The sequence below is a fragment of the Ambystoma mexicanum genome, chromosome 4q (assembly GCF_040938575.1).
Source record: "Ambystoma mexicanum isolate Mex_15411 chromosome 4q, UKY_AmexF1_1, whole genome shotgun sequence".
Taxonomy (NCBI): Eukaryota; Metazoa; Chordata; class Amphibia; order Caudata; family Ambystomatidae; genus Ambystoma; species Ambystoma mexicanum.
This window is the reverse complement of record NC_090928.1, coordinates 1291434222-1291453190: the sequence shown is the minus strand read 5'-3', so window position 1 is coordinate 1291453190 and position 18969 is coordinate 1291434222. Positions and strand designations below refer to the sequence as shown.

The 18969-nt window shown below is 45.7% G+C and overlaps 1 protein-coding gene across 1 annotated transcript in view; it reads right to left on the bottom strand.

Moving 5' to 3' along the window:
- LOC138467383 (zinc finger protein 91-like) overlaps positions 1 to 18969 on the bottom strand; it is a 257857-nt gene that overhangs the window by 163050 nt on the left and 75838 nt on the right. Inside the window, exon 4 of the mRNA XM_069607338.1 lies at positions 5103 to 5251. Coding sequence (XP_069463439.1) covers positions 5103 to 5251 — 149 coding nt within the window. The remainder of the gene's footprint in view (positions 1 to 5102; positions 5252 to 18969) is intronic.

The following is an 18969-nucleotide window of genomic DNA, read 5'->3' as shown; positions in this document are numbered from 1 at the left end:
ACAAGTATGCTTTAAGAAGAACTATGTACAAGTTATGATGTTGGAACTATGTACAAAACGTGCTGAGAGAACTATGTACAATACATAACACACCTCCTTCCTTTCTGAACAACTTAAACAAAAGGCAAACGTCAATTCTCGAAATGGAGACCCACATGTGTGAGATGACAAATGGCGATTACATAAAACATCAAACAACATGTATTTAGGGGCAGCCTAATTTTCACTTCATCACCTCTCTTCGCTTTCGTCTATTTACATCCATGTTTCTTATCATACCACCTTTTAGATTCTTCACCCTTCATTTTCATCCTCTCTCGGACAGCTTTAACATCAACCTCTACCATTTGGGAGTGACCCATCCACACCGGCACTAACAAAGTGTTGTGCTTTTGGCCTTGCATTAACTCAAACATGGTGACGCCACTCAAAGGATGGGGAGCACTCCTATACTGGAACACTCTCCAAAACGTCTCTTTCTGCCAGTCTCCCCAAACCTGCATCGACATGCGAATCCCATCCATCAGCATCCTCTTAGAGTGCTCCACAAATCCATTACTTTGTGGTTGGAACAGTGCTGTTCTTTTCTGTTTAATTCCATTGTCTATTGCCCACCTCTGAAACTCTTAGAGATGAACTGAGGAATATTGTCACTAACCAATATTGCCAGCCAACCTTCCCTCAAAAAGATATCCCAGGGAACTCTTCGCGCTTGTAGAATCACCATGGGAGAAGTTCATGTCTCCAACACCTTATCACTATTCTTACACTGTTCACTCTTCGATTCTCACTTCAATAAAGCGGTCCATTCCTGGCCTCCAAAAATCCATCCTAATGAGGGCCTTTGTTCTGCAAATTCCCGAATGTGCCTTATGTCCTAGAGCTACCACATATTTACGCATTCCTTCTGGCAATAATAATCTGGTCCCCTGCACACAAGTCAATCAGCTACGCACAATTCATCGTTGACCTGCTTATATTCCTTGAGCTGATCACACCCTCTTTCTTCAACACTACGATTCCACATCTCTTGCCTCATCCTCAACATTTCCTGACACACACTATCATGCTGACAAGCCTCCATCCAATCTTTTTCCCGCAATGACTCATCCACAATAAAAATTTCCTCGACTCCCTCATCTTCTCGAACATCGAAGTTATCATCCTCGAACAATGGCCTCCTGGATAATGCATCTGCCACAACATTATCCCTAGGAAGCACATGCTCTACAACGAATTCCAGTCCCTGCAATGTTTAATCCATTTTGAGATCCGCCTTGAAACTCGGTTTGAAACTGGTTTTGAACCCTTGTAAATCCATTGACTTGGTAATATACTTTTTAATTCTTACAAACTCTTCCTCACACTTCTCATCCCACTCAAACCGCACACCCTTTCTTGTATGTTTTCTCATATTTACTGTTTTGCTGGCCAAACCTTTCACACATTTCACATACTATTCAATCATCCCTAAAAAAGAAGACACTTCTGCTTTGTTTCCTGGAGATGACATCTTTGTAATGGATTTAACCGTGCTCACTTTGGGTAGGGGTCCATCACCTGAAATACTATAACCTAGTTAATCTACTTGCATTCTCCTAAATTTGCACTTTTCTAATGTCAACGTCAAACCTGCATTTTCCAATTTCTTCATGATCTTCTTTAATCTATCATCATGTTCAACATTGTCCTTACCCCCACACCAAACTGTCACCTTGATAAAGCTTTACACCACTCAATATATTGTGCATAACACATTGAAATACACTGGCAGCTGAAATGAATCCAAACGGCATCCTGACACATTTAAACAGACCACTGTGTGCGATAAACGTGAGAGTATCATGAGAGGATGGATGCATTCTAATCTGATGATAGGCAGATTTGAGATCTCACAAAGAATACACCTTGGATCAACTTAGATCAGTAATCATTTAATACATTTTTGGTAATGGAAATCTTTCAGTGATGATGTTCTTGTTCAGTTGTCTCATATCTATGCACAGTCTTATTGACTTATTGTTTTTTTTACAATCACAATGGGACACACCCATTCTGAAGCTTCTCATCGTTCAATTAAATTATACCCTCTTTCACCATTCTCTCAAATTCCAATTTAACATCTCTTTTGCATGCAAAAGGAACTGGCCTGAGTTTAGCTGCAAATTGAATAGCAGATTTTCTTTAGCTTAATCTTGTTTATACATTTTTCAACATTCAACACCACACTCTAATACTTTGGGAGCCCATTTAGCTACAGTACTTTCATCACACAGCCTGACATCATTCTTCTCCCTTTCATTTGGTTCTGTCACAACCATGTTGCAGCCATTATACACTTGAATTTTCCCATTGGGTTCTAACTTCATACCAAGGCAGCCTGGCAACTCCAAGACAATACATTCCCTCCAACACTTGTCACATATATCGTTCTAAAGGTGAACTTGCCTTTGAAACCCAATTCGACATCCAATGCTCCAATTATCGTGATGAGATTTTCACCATAGGAATTTGCTTTAACTCTCACCTCCTTTAGCACACAATTTCCCAAACTATCCTCCCACGATTTGTACTGATCAAGGTGTAATCCGCACCACTACCAACCAACATCTCAATTGCAATACCATTGACTTCAAGATTAAGAAGCCCAGAACTTTAATTGATCTCTCACACACTGCATCAACTACTTTTATCACATCCAAACCATCGAAGGCTTCAGCAACATCATCCACATCCTCTTCAAAGATTCCAACATTGCCACCCCAAAACCTGCAGCATTTAGATGGATGTCCCTTTCTAGCACAGTGTCTACATTTTACAAATAATGCGGTGCTCTCTCAATCTCTTGCCAAATGGTCGCTACTTCCACATCTGAAACATCCCCTGAAGAGTCTGGATCCTCCACGAGCACCAGCTAATTCCCTGCGATAGTTGTGGAATCCTCTGCCTCTTCCTTGAGGTTTCCAGTCAGTGTCTTGGTCTTTTCCGTTGTTCCTCTAGTCATTTTCTTTGTCCCTGATGTAATTATCTCCTTTTCCAGACATTCGGTTGAACGGTCTCTCCTTCATTATAACACTGGTTTCAGTCTGTTCATGAGCTCTTTTTGAAGCATCAGCGGTTGCTCCTGCCCTTCTTTCTTTGGCCAGTTCTTTCATACATGTTGTATGTTCGACATTCTTGGCTATTTCCACCGCTCTATGCAGGTCTGGGTCCTTTTCTTTCCATAAGTCTTCACATACCTTATCCTCTGCACACTTTATCATTAGTTGATCCCTTTGTTGTTCTTCTCGACAAAACGGTTTGAATTGGCACCTGACTGCTAAACCTCATAAAAAACTGTAAGAAACTCTTCAATTGTTTCTCCTTTCTTTTGTTCCCTCGTGGCAAAGCGATATCTTGCTAATTTTGTTCTCCTTGTTTCATAGTGCTTATCCAATTTTAACAAACTCAGGTCAAACGAGCTCAAATATATCCCTTCTTTTACCGTTGGTTCAGGGAGCTTTTTTAACACCTCTTGACCTCCATGTCCCATACAATGAAACAGAAGAGCATCTTTCCTCTCCATGGAGTAGTTTGGCATATAAACATCGAGCACACTTTTTTGGAAAATCTTCCTTCCATCTAGTAACTGGCTCCCCAGTGCCTTGGGGAAGAAAAAATGCTGGGCCAGGTATATTTGCCATGATGAGGAATATTCTTTATTCCCTTCTAACACTATTGAGTTAAGTCAACGTTGTCCCAGAATGTGTTCAGCTGTGATAATGGAATGTTCACTGTATTCAGGAAAGTGGGCAGAGTTCCAACTTATCAGTTTGCTTTATTTCCTTTTATATTATTTGTGTTCTCTTAAATGCTTGTGTGCATATAAAATGGACGCATCTCCATTCATGCTCACCTTTCCTCTTGTTTTTTTAAATTATTATTGGTGCACACCGTAAATAGGGGCAGCTCAGGGCAGAAGGTGATTGTGTACTGAGGGATAGGTTAGTCAGTTTGTGACAATTTGTTGGAATGCTTGGGTGTGGCAGGCCTGAGGTACCGCGGGGAGCTTGGGACAGGTGGATGTGCGTGTTTTGTTTTTTTCAGTCCTTGTGGGTTAACGGTCTTGGTTCACCTGGTTAGTTGTTAAGGGGAGGTTAAGGGCCTTTGCATGATGGTGGGTTTTTGTTGTTGATTTGGTGGGAACGGAGTGGATTGCAGTGTGTGTTGGTGGTTTTGGTGTTGGTAGGCGGAGTTGGTTTTGCGTTGGAGTCCTTGTGCGCCAGTGAGGTGGGTTTGGGTGCCGATTTGGAACAGTGGGAGAGTGGAGTGTGTCGCCCCATAGCTTTTGCTTCAAGAGTGCTGAGGGATGCCGAGAAAAGGTATGCCGTAATAGAGAGGACGGCTTTAGCCGCTATGTGGGCATCCAAACATTTTAGAAAGTTCCTGTGGGGCGTTCCTTATATTATACGCATGGATCACAAACCCCTCATGTATGTGCTAACAACTAAGGGGATGTCCCCTGCTTTGCCTAGAATTGCCAAATGGATGGTGGACTTACAAGAGTTCAACTTTAGAGTGGAGTACATTCCTGGCGCCAAAAATGCAGTGGCAGATTGTTCGTCACGATTGCCTAGCCCGTTCAGTGAGAGTAAGGATGGCCAGGAGGCTTGGGAAGGGGTACACAGGTAGCCAGTGTGTTCCCTGCAGTAGACAAGGATGAGTGGGAAAGGTAGTGTGCCGGTGATCCTGTTTTGACCAAGATTAGGGAGGGTCTTAGTGGTGGAGTTTTGGAGTTTGGCGACGACGTTCTGGGGAAGGGCTATGAGCATGTGTGGCATGAGTTTTCGGAAGGTCCATTGGGCATAGCTAGAGGTCAGAGGTACATTCCTCATGCACTTTATTCTTTAACAACGCTCTCATATTCTCTCTTTTCTCAACATAACGGGGAATAAACCCCACGTAGTATCAATTCATTCCCAAGAAAGACCTAAGCTGTTCCTTATTAGTAGGGGAAGGCGCTTTTCTCATTACCTTCACCAACTCTTCCTTTGGGCGTATTTCCTACTCATCTAAAGTGTGGCCCAAATATGTTACGCTTGGTACACCCAAATAACACTTACACAATTTTACTGTCAGTCCACTCTCTTTCAACACTTGCATCACCTCAATTACCCTGTCGTCATGCTCCTTGCGATCCCGTCCCCATAACAATATATCATCCTGGAAATATTCTACACCAGACACACCGCCAAAAAGAGTCTGCATAAACCTTTGAAAAACAGCAGATGATGATGCTAGCCCAAAAGGCATACGGCAAAAACGGTATGCTCCGAAGGGCGTGACAAACGATGTTAGTGCATGTGACTCCTCGTGTAAATCTATCTGGTGGTACGCGGAAGATAAGTCAAATGTGGAGAAACATGTTGCTTTTCCTTCAGACGCCAACAACTCATTGATATTGGGCAGAGGATAGACGGTCAACCCAAACATTGGCATTGAGCTCCCTCAAATCTACACACATCCTCATACCTCCATCAGCCTTGCGCGCCAACACCACCAGTGACAACCACTCAGAACACTATATCCTCAATAATGCCAGCTTCCTGAAGCTTGGTGAGTTCACTCTTCAACCAGTCACAGGCCATCATGGGTACCCTCTGCACTTTGTGAACTTTCGGTACGGCACCCCTCTTAAGGATGATTTTGTGCGAGAAACCTTTAAGCTTCCCCAACCTTTCCGAAAATATGGTGGGAAAGGCTTCTTTGAGGTACTACAGGGCCGTAACTAAACCAACAGCCGGTGTCTCTTCCCCGCACCCAAAACACAATACAGGCACTGCCTTCCCAGGGTGTATTTCTATCGCGAGAGCCGCCTGTTCATCCCAATCCAAACCGGCATCTCCTTTATGTGCAACATAGAGTTCAACTACAAATGCTTGTAGACTCAGGGGACATCATAGTGTATGGGGACCCTGAGTCTACAAGCATTTGTAGTTGAACTCTGTTCACAGACAGTATGGCCCATGGCCCTTTCCTCTGCGCACTGCACTGAAGGACAAGTGACTCTCACAGGATATATTGGGGGGTGTCATATGGGCACGGCTGTGTTAGTTCAATGCATGTACAAATCGATAACTTGCAAAATTTTATTCCAGTGTAGTTCTATGCGGCCACAATGTTAACCTGCACATTTTAACTGCAAATGTTATTGCCGTGATTATTTTGGGTGTGGTGATTCATTGGTTCCTGTCGTTGGGTGCAGCCTGGGTAGTTGTGCATGTGTGCCGTATGGTTGTGCATTTAGACGCGCAGATTTATGTGCACTGAATGCTGGGAGGGTTCAGCGAGGACTGGGGTTGCAGTGAGTTTGACCAAGTTGGTGTTTAGGTGTCTAGGAGGGATCATTGTGTTTCGGTGCCTTGGTCGGACTTTGGGTTCAGGAGGTGCCTGCAGATGGCCGGGTGGGTCTGTGAAGTTAGGCTGTAAATGCTGTCAGTTTAGCGTGAGTCCTGGTGGTGTTTTGGTGTTGTGTCGTGTTTTTTCACTACAGGAGGGGTCCACAGATGGTCCAGCTGGTCTGTGGTAGTGGTTTATAATTTGGTAAATTGTTGCGTGGTGGGAGTCCAACCACGTTATGCTTAGTCCGCTGCAGGATACCAGCCGGGTCCTGTGGTGGGGTGGCAATTGTGGGTTACAGTTGGGGTAACCTGTGGTGGGCAGCCGGGTTTTCGCGCGGTGCAATATTGGATTATTTTGCGTTACAATTGGGGTAACCTATGGTGGGGTGCCGTGTAGAAACTGGCAATGAGGATTTGGCAGCTGCTGAGGAGGGAGCGGCAGAATGAGTTACGACACTCCATCTGATCCATCCCATCCTGGTGGTGCCAGCCACCCTGGACCCAGATGTGATGATCCAGGGCACTTCGGCAGGCCGGGCGGTGCCGGGGTAGTGAGATTCCGTTGATCCCACTGAAGCCGGGTGCCGGAAGTGGAGCCTGGAGGCCAGTGCAGGAGTCATGGGCACGTGTTGAAAGTCTGGAAATGGGTGCCGAGTTGTAGTGAGTCCCGGCAGTTATCCACAGCTCCCGGCAAGTAATTCGGGACGCCGGTAAGGAGAGCAGAAGGGTTGGTGTCATCCGTGGATTAAGCCTCGCATAGCAGCGATTGCGAGGGCCATTCTGGTCTGCCGGTGAGTGCGGTGTGGAGTTCGACTAGGGGCCGGGCAGCACTAGCAAGGAGATCCGGTGCCCGGGTGGCGCTGGTTGTAAAGAAGAATTCCGGTGTGTTGTCTGGCCCGGATACTGATTGTACACCATTATCTGTTACAATGCTGGCTGGTACTCCCCCTCCCTGTCAAACACTTTTCTAAGAAACGCTACCACCTTCCCGGCCGTCACTGTCTCCAATGCGATGGCTTCCACCCCACGCCAAGTGTAGTCACCCAATACGACAATGAATCTTAGACCACCACCCAGAATATCTATGGGTCCCATGATGTCCACCGCCACTTTGGACCAGACATCCTTAGGAATCTCCACCGGGTACACTTTGCTTTTGTCAACCGTCAACCAGCAACTACAAGGACCAGTAAGGTAGGAGTGGCTTGGATAAGGCGAGAGCTACAGCTCTACCCTTGAATCCTGACGACTTGGAAAAACCAATATTGAATACTGTGACTATTCCCCATTGCCCCACCCCTTCTGGGTCCAAACTGCATTGTATGATATTTAGACTGAATTGATAGGCCTCTCTCCCAATATACAGGTCTCCCAAACCTAGACAGGGTTCTGTCCTCAATTGCACTTTGTGATATTAGACTGCATTGATAGGCCTACAAACTACACTGTATGATACTTAGACTAAATTGATAGGCCTCTCTCCCAATACACAAGTTCTCTCGAGTCTGGCTGGGGCCCTGTCCCCAATTGCACTGTATGATATTAGACTGCACTAACAGGCCTACAAACTGCATTGTATGATATTTAGACTGCATCAATAGGCCTCTCTCCCACTATACAGGCCTCCCAGGTCTAGCTGGGGTTCTGTCCCCAATTGCACTGTGTGATATCAGACTGCACTAATAGGCCTACAAACTGCATTGTATGACATTCAAACTGCACTGATAGGCCTCTCTCCCACTATACAGTTCTACCAAGTCTAGCTGGGGTTCTGTCCGCAATTGCACTGTGTGATACTAAACTGCATTGATAGGCCTACATACTGCATTGTATGATATTTAGACTGAGTTTATAGGCCTCTCTCCCAATATACAGGTCTCTCAAGTCTAGCTGGGACTCTGTCCCCAATTGCACTGTGTGATATTAAACTGCATTAATAGACCTACAAACTGCATTGTACGATATCTAGACAGCATTGATATGCCTCTCTCCCACTATATAGGTCTCCCTGGTCTGGCTGGGGTTCTGTCCCCAATTGCACTGTGTGATGTTTAGACTGCATTGACTGGCCTCCAACCGACATTGTACGAAATTTAGATTGCATTGATAGGCCCCTCTCCCACTATACAGGTCTCTCGAATTTAGCAGGGGTTCTGTCCCCAATTATATTGTATGATATTAGACCGCATTAACAGGCTTACAAACTGCATTGTATGATATTTAGATTGCATCGCTAGGCCTCTCTCCCACTAGACAGGTCTCCCAAGTCTTGCTGGGGTTCGGTCCCCAATTGCACTGTGTGATATTAGACAGCACTAATAGGCCTACAAACTGCATTGTATGACATTCAGACTGCACTGATCGGCCTCTTTCCCATTATACAGGTCTACCAAGTCTAGCTGGGATTCTGTCCGCAATTGCATTGTGTGATACCAAACTGCATTGATAGGCCTACATACTGCATTGTATGATATTTAGACAGCATTGATAGGTCTCCCTCCCACTATACAGGTCTCCCAGGTCTGGCTGGGGTTCTGTCCCCAATTGCACTGTGTGATGTTTGGACTGAATTGACTGGCCTCCAAACGACATTGTACGATATTTAGATTGCATTGATAGGCCCCTCTCCCACTATGCAGGTCTCTCGAATTTAGTGGGGGTTCTGTCTCCAATTGCTCAATGTGAGATTGGACTGCATTATACTACATTTAGATTGCATTGCTGGGCCTCTATACCCACTATATAGGCCACGTGAATTTAGAAGACGTTCTCTGTCTAGACTGCACTGTGTGATACTTAGATTGCATTGATTGGGCCTCTCACCCACTGTGCAGATCTCCCAGATCTAACAGGGGCTCCGTCTCCATTAGCACTGCTCGGAATTAGACCGCACTGATAGGCGCATCCCCCACTAGAAAGATCTCTCAAATTTTTCTGACCGACTCAACCTTAAGGGAGACAACCCCACTAGTGAACTAATGTGGAGTGACACTCCAATTAGGGGCCCACGCCTCATAACACGTTATTCATAGCAGCACCACCCCACAACCCACTCTTCAATTAGGAGATACCCTTCTCAAACTACATATCTAACTCACCACAGTGAACCACATCCAGGAAGACGGTCACTAAAGAGAGCCACCAACTGATCCTATAACCCACAACCACCTCCCCTACCCTCTCAAGACAGCGACTGAACGAATCGGCAACATCAACCGGAATACCACCTACAGACAAAGCCCAAACTAGTAGCGGACAACCCCCCACACCCACTACTACACCACAAGACAACCAGACCAAAATAGAACCAACTGTACATTACCTAACAATCAAAGACTGAGCAACTCCCAACCTCACAATGCTGTGCAAACGACCCATTCCAAGGGAAAGAACAAGAGAAGAAAGAACAAACACTCCGAGCAGCAACAAAGAAAACTACAGAACGCACCCCCACAGATAGGAACACAAATCGAGCTAACACTGAGAGAAGAGACAAATCCCTCTACTTAACGCCATACCTCGCTGACAACCGGATACCACAGCAAACCAACCCGGCTCCAGAAGCAGCAACATCAAATAACCTATCACAAGCACGGAGAAGGATGAACAACACAAAATACAACAAACACACGACCGATGCGATAACAACCTACATCACCAAAACAAGAGGAACTTCCAATCAACAAACATGAACCCCGGAAGACGACCCTGATGAAAACAAAAATCCAAGACAGAACCTAGAGGAACTCTTCGAAGATGCAGACACCCCAAAACCTACCAGGAAGGAAACCTCCACACTGATCAGAAGACCTCTACTAAAAAGTCCAAACCAAACAACACCATCTCCAAACTTCACTGCAATTTAATAAACGCAAGATCCATGTCAAAACACTCAACAGAGATCTTCGACCTACTCAATGACAATGGCATTGACCTCCTGTTCATCACAGAAACATGGCTGGACGACAACTACAAAATCACACTTCAAAGCTGCCTTCCAACCGACTTCAAATGCCTTCAAATCAACAGGAAAAACAAAAAAGGAGGAGACATCGCAATAGCATTCAAAGAACACCTGAAATTAAAAACAGATGAACCATTCAACATCCTCAACTGTGAAAACATGGTAATACACCTAACAACGAGATCAAAAACCAACATTACATTCATCCTACTGTACAGACCACCGACATATGATGCAACCTTCGTCGACAATTTCATGGAAGCCATCCCCAATTTAGCCATCAACCACGAACACCTAATCATCCTAGGGGACTTCAATATCTGGTTTGAAGTCAGTCACGTCAACACCTATAACTCACTAACTGAACAACTAGCTACCATGAAACTACAACAACTAGTCAAAGGGGCAGCACACTCGGCAGGACACACCCTCGATGCAATTTTCGCCAATGAAAAACTCATCACCACGGCACCACCGAGACAAATACTGTGTAGCGACCACCTCATCATCCCATTCACAATCACCATGCCCACCCAAGTATGCTTCCAACCTCCTAAACTCAAACCCACCACAAAACAAAACTGGAAACACGTGAAAGAAAGCAACCTATTCGAACAACTGGAACTAGCCCTCAACTACAGAACTAGAATTAGCTGACCTAGACGGGAAAGCGGATCTACTACACAAATGGATTGCAGACACAATAGATAAGATCGCCCCTGAAAAACCATTCACCCCATCAAATAAAAGAGCAATGGCAAAACGGTTCACCCCACTATTAAGCACCATGAAAAAGAAAAAAAAGATGGAACTGGAATGGAGGAAAGAATACAACCCAGACAAAAAAACACTGTTCCAGAAACAAATCCGCGCACACAAGAAGGAAATTCAAAAGGCAAAGAGAAGGCATTATGATGACAGAATCATCAATGCCACCAACACACAAAAAGAAATGTTTAAAATCATTAAAGAGATGAGAAACCCACCAAGCTGTGACAACACCCCAAGCCCCTCAGAGAAACCTTGCAACGACCTGGCAGACCACTTCAATAAAAAAAATCAATGACATCCGACAAACCATGCAAGAACAATCAACCAACCACGAGATACAACCAAAAGAACCCGGCAGAGAACCACAGCACAAACTCAAAAACTTTCCGGAAATTTCAGCAGAGGCATTCACAATGCTGGTAAAACGCAGCAAGAAAGCTGGATCACTCATGGATCCCTGCCCCCCGGACATCTACAAATCAATCCTCAAACAAGGAACGCCAGCGGAATACTACAGAAACCTTCTAAATGTATCACTAGCAACAGGCACTGTACCGAGGGCCATCAAATCAGCATATATCAAGCCACTTCTAAAAAACACAAGTGGCGATGTAGAAGACCTCTCCAACTACAGGCCGATCTCAAACATACCCTACCCGGCAAAACTCCTGGAAACCTACGTTTATAAACTTACCCAAGAATACGTAGAAAAACACCACCTGCTAGACCAAGCTCAAGTCGGTTTCAGACCAGCAAGAAGAACGGAAACAGCACTACTATCCATCTGGGACGACCTCAAAACTAACGCAGACTCAAACACAACCTCAGACCTTATTCTGCTCGACCTCTCCGCAGCCTTTGACACAGTTAGCCACGACACCCTGACCAAAAGACTAGAAGACATAGGCATAACAGACACGGCACTACTCTGGAGTAAATCATTCCTAGCAGACAGAACAGAAACCGTATGGATTAAACCCTTCAAATCCACTCCACGAGTTAGCGACTGTGGAGTGCCACAAGAATTTTCACTGTCACCACTGTACTTCAACATCTACCAGACTCCGGTCATCAGAATCTTCAGAAAATACAACATTACTTGCTACAGCTACGCAGATGACACTGAAATCATCTACCAAATCAAAGATTCCGAAGCGGATCACTCAGCTCTAATCGACTGAAAGAAATCTTCACCTGGATGAATACCAACAACCTGAAAATCAACCCAGGAAAGACAGAAATCATGATCATATCCAAAGACCAAGAGAACGAAACTGCCATCCCGTGGCCAAGGGAATTAGGAACCGCACCAACACCATCTAAGGTAGTAAAAAATCTGGGGGTCCTCATGGACAAATAAATGCAACTGTCAAGAGATGTTTTTTCCTCCTCCACATGGCAAGAAGAATCCTACCTTTCCTCTCCTTTACGCACAAAACACTCGCTATCGTCGCCCTCATCATGTCAAAAGTCGACTATGCAAACAGCCTCTACCTCGGAATACCAGAATACCTCCTGAAGAAACTACAACGCATCCAAAATACAGCTGCAAGACTACTCAAACTATCAAGAAGAGAACACATCACTCCTGCCCTAAAAACTCTACACTGGCTCCCAATAAAACATTGCATCACCTTCAAAACAATGTGCATAACGCACAGGGCAATCAGCGGACAAGGAGCAGAATTCCTACAAAAGAAAATAACAATCTACAAGCCTACTAGACCCCTCAGGTCATGCAACGAAATCCACCTGGAACCAAAACCATATCTCAAGAAAAAGTTTGGAGGCACTTCCATCTACCACTTAGCTGCAAAAACCTGGAACAACATCCTAAAAGAAATAAGAAATACCAACGACCACCTAAAATTTAGGAAATTACTAAAAACCTGGCTATTCAACACCACAGCCTAAAACTGAAAATGGAAACAGAAAAAAGGATGACTAGACTAAACCAGACACGGATATCTCCCAAAACCCACTGGGAAGCTCCCACGGCATCCAGACGAGTCTCACTGGGTAGAGAGTAACACAGGCGACACCCATGGAGACGGAATCAACAAACTCTACCTAATCCCTCCCAAACATACGCACTCGTCCCTTAGTTCCCACTGGGTACCACTGTGGTTGGAATTGGCAGGATACGTAGGCGTAGGCAGGTGCAATGACTGTATGAGTGGGAAGGGAAGATAGGTAGGCTGCGAGGCAGGCGAGAGAAGGAGGGTGCTAGATGTAAAAGGGACCTTGAAGGCTGGATGATCAGATCATGACAGATGCATAGGGGTGCTACCGAAACCCATCCGGGGAGAATACAGAAACCCACCGCCTCAAGGCGGGATAGAGATGCCAACTAATCAACTGCACTAACAATTTCCCCCTCTGCATACATCTCTCAAACTCCAAACCAAACACAACTACAAACCTACAGCACAGCAAACCGCACAAACTTCACTACATGGCAACAACAAAACAAAAACACACATAGACTCGCACAACAGTACATGACGACTACGGGCCGCAAAACACCCCATGCCCAGCCAACGGAACAACCGGGCTGAGGCCGCCAACAGCACATCACTGCTCTCTTGCACTTTTCCAGCTCCTTCCCACTAACCCCCCCCCTCCATTCCCTTTTCAGAGCCGCCAGAGCGCCAGGGGACCACTTCGGTGGTGATAGTGCGCTGTACAAATGTCCTTTAACATTAACATTGTCACTCACGGTACATGCAATGCACTCCTTCACCACGCTTTCCACCTCTTGGTCCATCCCAGGCCACCAGTATGATTCTCTTAACCTCCTCTTAGTCAATGACCTGCCTAAATGTCCCTCATGCGCCAAGTTTACCAACCTGCATGGAGGAATTAACCTCTGACCTGTAGCTGCGCCCCATGGACTTTGGTATAACTCGTGCAACACATGCTCATTGCCCTTCCCCAGAACGTCGTCACCAAACTCCAAAACTCAGCCGCCAAGACCCTCCCTGATCTTAGTGAAAACAGGATCAGCGGCACACTCCCTGTCCCACCCATCCTTGTCTACTGCAGGGAACACACTGGCTACCTGTGTACCCCCTTCCCAAGCCTCCTGGCCATCCTTACTCTTACTGAACGGGCTAGGCAATCATGACAAACAGGCCACCATCCATTTGGCAATTCTAGGCGAAGGAGAAGACATCCCCTTAGTTGTTAGCACATATATGAGGGGTTTGTGATCCGTGTGTATAATATAAGGAACACCCCACAGGAAACTTCTCAAATGTTTGGATGCCCACATAGCGGCTAAAGCCTCTCTCTCTATTACGGCATACCTTTTCTCAGCATCTCTCAGCACTCTTGAAGCAAAAGCTATGGGGCGACAAACTCCACTCTCCCACTGTTCCAAAACAGCGCCCAAACCCACCTCACTGGCGTCGACCGATAACACAGTCTTGTTACTGGGACTGAATAACCCTAAAGATGGAGCGCAATCCACGTCACCCTTTAAACCCTCAAACTCCCTCTGGCAACTCTCCGTCCACTCAAACTGGACACCTTTCTTCAACAACGCTCTCATACCTGCTGGTAATCATCCCGCAAGAATTAAGGTGCTTCCAGTCAGGTTCAAAGATTATGTTATGGGGTGTTCTGACGGCACCCAGCAGGTCTCTCCCCCGGCCAACAACTGTCTTGAATGTGGAACCTTGGATATAGGTAAACATGTCCAAGGTTCCATTACAACACTTCTTCCCCCCCCATAACAGAACAAAACAATAATGACTAGACACAATATGTGGAAAATACCCACATAAACTTTGAACCTAACAGAAAGCACCTTAATTCGTATGGGACGATTACCAATCCCTTCCGCCCCCCCTACAGAAAACACCTTAATTCGTACTGGACGATTACCAATCCCTTCTGCCCCCCTACACAACCCTCTCCGTCACATGTGGAAGGAACGTCATCCCTTGCAGCAGCTGTGACGGGAACATCCTCCATAATGTTCCCCCTTGGCACCCCCCCATCACCACCACAATTCCCAGCATCAAAACTACCAGCCAGCACCACCATATGTCCTACCACCACCCGCACCAAAAGCATCAGAAACATTGCCAACACCACAAGGAGTCGCAGGGCTGTCGTCAATCCTTCTTTTCACTACCACTACCCTCCTGCTACTCCATCTGGTACCACCGTCCAACACCACATATCCTACACCTACCTTCACCACCACACGGGGATCCATGTACACACTGGCACCCTTAGGCACAAACCTGGGATTCCTCACCCACACCAAATCACCCACAGACACCACAAGGGGCTTCTTTCCAAAATTCACCTCCCTTGCACTCTCCTGTCACATTCGCATCTTCTCCACTGCATGGAGGAATTAACCACTGACCTCTAGCTATGCCCCATGGACCTTCCGATAACTCGTGCCACAATCACAAACCACTCATGTATGTGCTAACAGCTAAGGGGATGTCCTCTGCTTCGCATAGAATTGCCATTGGTACCTCTGCCATGTCTACTTCAGAACGAATGCTGGCCCCCAAAGCAGCAACTCTATTTTGTACTCGGTTTCCTGTCGCTCATGAGTTCAAAAGGGGAAAATCCTGTAACAGAAGGTGTGTGCCTATAGGCTGATAATGCCTCAGACAACACGTCGGTCTAACACAAACCATTCCACACCGCCAATTGTATCACACTCTTAATGAACAGATTGATTCTTTCCACTAATCCATTAGCAGAAGGATTATACAGGGCAGTCTTGTGATGCCTCATTTCTAACTCCCTCATGAAATCTTGCATCCAAACCGCTACAAATTGTACACTATTATCTGTTACAATGCAGGCCCGTACTCCCTCCCTGTCAAACACTTTGCTAAGCAACGCTACCACCTTCCTGGCCGTCACTGTCTCCAACGCGGTGGCTTCCACCCAAAGCGAAGTGTAGTCAACCAATACGACAATGAATCTTAGACCACCACCCAGAATATCTATGGGTCCCATGATGTCCACCGCCACGTTGAACCAGACATCCTCAGGAATCTCCACCGGGTACAGCGGCTGTGCCTTAGGCACCTTGCTTTTGTCACTCACGGCACATGCAATGCACTCCTTCACCACGCTTTCCACCGCAGGCCACCAGTATGATTCTCTTAGCCTCCTCTTAGTCAATGACCTGCCTAAATGTCCCTCATGCGCCAAGTTTACCAACCTGCACCTTAAACTGCATGGAGGAATTAACCTCTGACCTCTAGCTATGCCCCATGGACCTTCTGATAACTCGTGCCACAATCACAAACCACTCATGTATGTGCTAACAGCTAAGGGGATGTCCTCCGCTTCGCCTAGAATTGCCAAATGGATAGTGGACTTACAAGAGTTCAACTTTAGAGCGGAGTACATTCCTGGCACCAGAAATGCAGTGGCAGATTGTTTGTCATGATTGCCTAGCCCGTTCAGTGAGAGTAATGATGGCCAGGAGGCTTGGGAAGGGGGTACACAGGTAGCCAGTGTATTCCCCGCAGATGATGAACTTTAAAATTAGATTGTATTCCCAAAAGACTACATTTTGTATTCATTCGTGAACTGTAAGCTTAATGAAGGCTTTGGCTTCCCATCTCACACCTCACTCTTTTTAGCAGTCTCGGCCTGTGCTCTATTTCACAACATTTCCTGTGTCAGAGTTTCTTTATGTTACAACACAAGACCACATTTCCCGACCTGGATCTGTTCTTTTACTTTCTTTTCTAACTTTGGCAGGATTTTGCTCTCAGCCTTTCCAATTTTCAACTATCTTGTCTGTACTCCATAGTACTGCTTGTCTCAGCATGCATTTTCTTCACACTCTTATCAATAAAACTACCAAAATCCCTTTGCTGTCTGGGACTGGCACCTAGGATCCCGCTCTGCAAGGCTTTCATTTGGTCTCCATAGCACGGTTTGCTCTGTGCTCTTTGCCTCTGCCGCTCTCTCTGCATTGCCCCTGTCTGGCATGCACATCCTCATCTGTAGATCAACCATCTCCCAGCCGATGGAAAGATTGGCAATCCTGTCTCTTATTCCTTGCGAGACTCTGCGTCAGGGTCAGTCCCGTGGCTCATGACCGTGACTGGTTGGACACCTCTTTTCCCCCTTGTGGGTGCCAACATCTGGGGATGTTTGAGATCAGCGGGTAAACCACTATGGTGAATCCTTGTATCGCAGGATTCCTCTCTGGTGATGGCATCTATTTGCGTTCCCAATTGGAGCCAGCAGCACTACACCTGGATCCCCCAGCCTCGCTGCAGTGCTTCATGGATATGGCAGCTGCATTCCCTGTTCTTGCCAGCGTGCCTCCACATTCACCATCCAACAATCTCCTTCTACCTCCTCCATTTACTCTTTTTCAAAGGCCTGAGGCTTTGCCATTGATGTAGATACAGACTTCTTATGTTGCCAGCACTGCTTTCAAAATAGGGGTCAATATTTGTAATAGTAAAACATTCTTTTTACCTTGGGTAGTGTGACTATTCTCCCATAGAATATTGCTTGGTTGACCAGCTATCATCTACCTTGGGTAGTGTAACTATTCTCCCATAGAATATTGCTTGGTTGACCAGCTATCTCTTAGATGAAAGTGCTGTTTCTTACGTTGAAGGCTTTAGGTATTCATGCTACAGGAGACGTAGCTGGAGGCCTCCAGATATATGCATGAAAATAGAACCTTATATAATGAAGCACCACGTCCCATGAAGGTGGGAACTCTGGCGCGCTCCATAAATGGATCTCCCTGGTCTTAGACAGGAAATTCAATATATTAAGTCCTCTACATATGCGACCCTAACAGGGGGTATAGTCCAACTGGTAAATGTGTAGTTAATCAACAGCAGAGCTGGGGCAGGCATGGAAGAGGATATTTTGTAGGAGCTCAAATAACTTCTTAGTAGATACCCCACATCAGGAGAATCCCAGGATTGCACTAAACATGGGAGGGGCTAACAAATGATTATATTAACTCCGATGGGGACAGTGTATGGGGATTCCCACCACTCACAGGGAGCCGTGAAGCAAATATAGAAAATAATAACCAAAGCAGGGGTATAAGGGACAAATGGCTAGGTGCCCGACTGAGGGTACTCAATGCTACATCGACAACTTTTCAAAATCGACTGAATCTAAGTAGCATTTGCCAAAAGATGGATGAGAGAGAGCTAGAGTCATTCCTACATTACTGAAAGTGGTGTCACGTCACAGTATTAAAGCAGCGTGTAGCGGAGTGGCTCAAACGACAGGAGAAAGTGACTTAGACAGTAAAAGCCAAAGTGAAGATCCAGGATTAATGGTTCCATGTCTTTATAATAAACACATAAATAACAAAAACTTTTTCAGCTAAAGAAAATAACAAAAAAATCAAATTCTTTTCTCTTTTTTAATTTGCCCCCATCCCCCTTGTTTTCCCAGCTTTAGTACCCCTCGCCCCCAACTTCCCCACCCTTTTAAATCCCTTACCCCACCCCATATATACTTTTTTCGTTACCGGATTAATGAGCTCTGTAAAGCTGAGGCGGCTGCTGGTCTGAACCAGCAGTGACTTTCAATGGAGGGGACAGCGACCCAGAAAGCCCTCAGCTTTAAAGATTGCCAATAATGGGACTACTAGGCCAGCTTTCCCCCAGAACTACCCAAGGCGACTGCATTTGGTGTCATTGTTTGTATACACATATGGTGAGTTCATTGAATCGTAACGTCACTTGAAAACCCAGAACATGTACTTGAAGGTAAGAGTGAGTCTTTGATTGGGTGTAATTCCCGGGAAAGTTCATGAACATTTAGTGACAACCGTTCATGAACTAAATGCTCATGAACTTTCCCGGGAATTACTCCCAA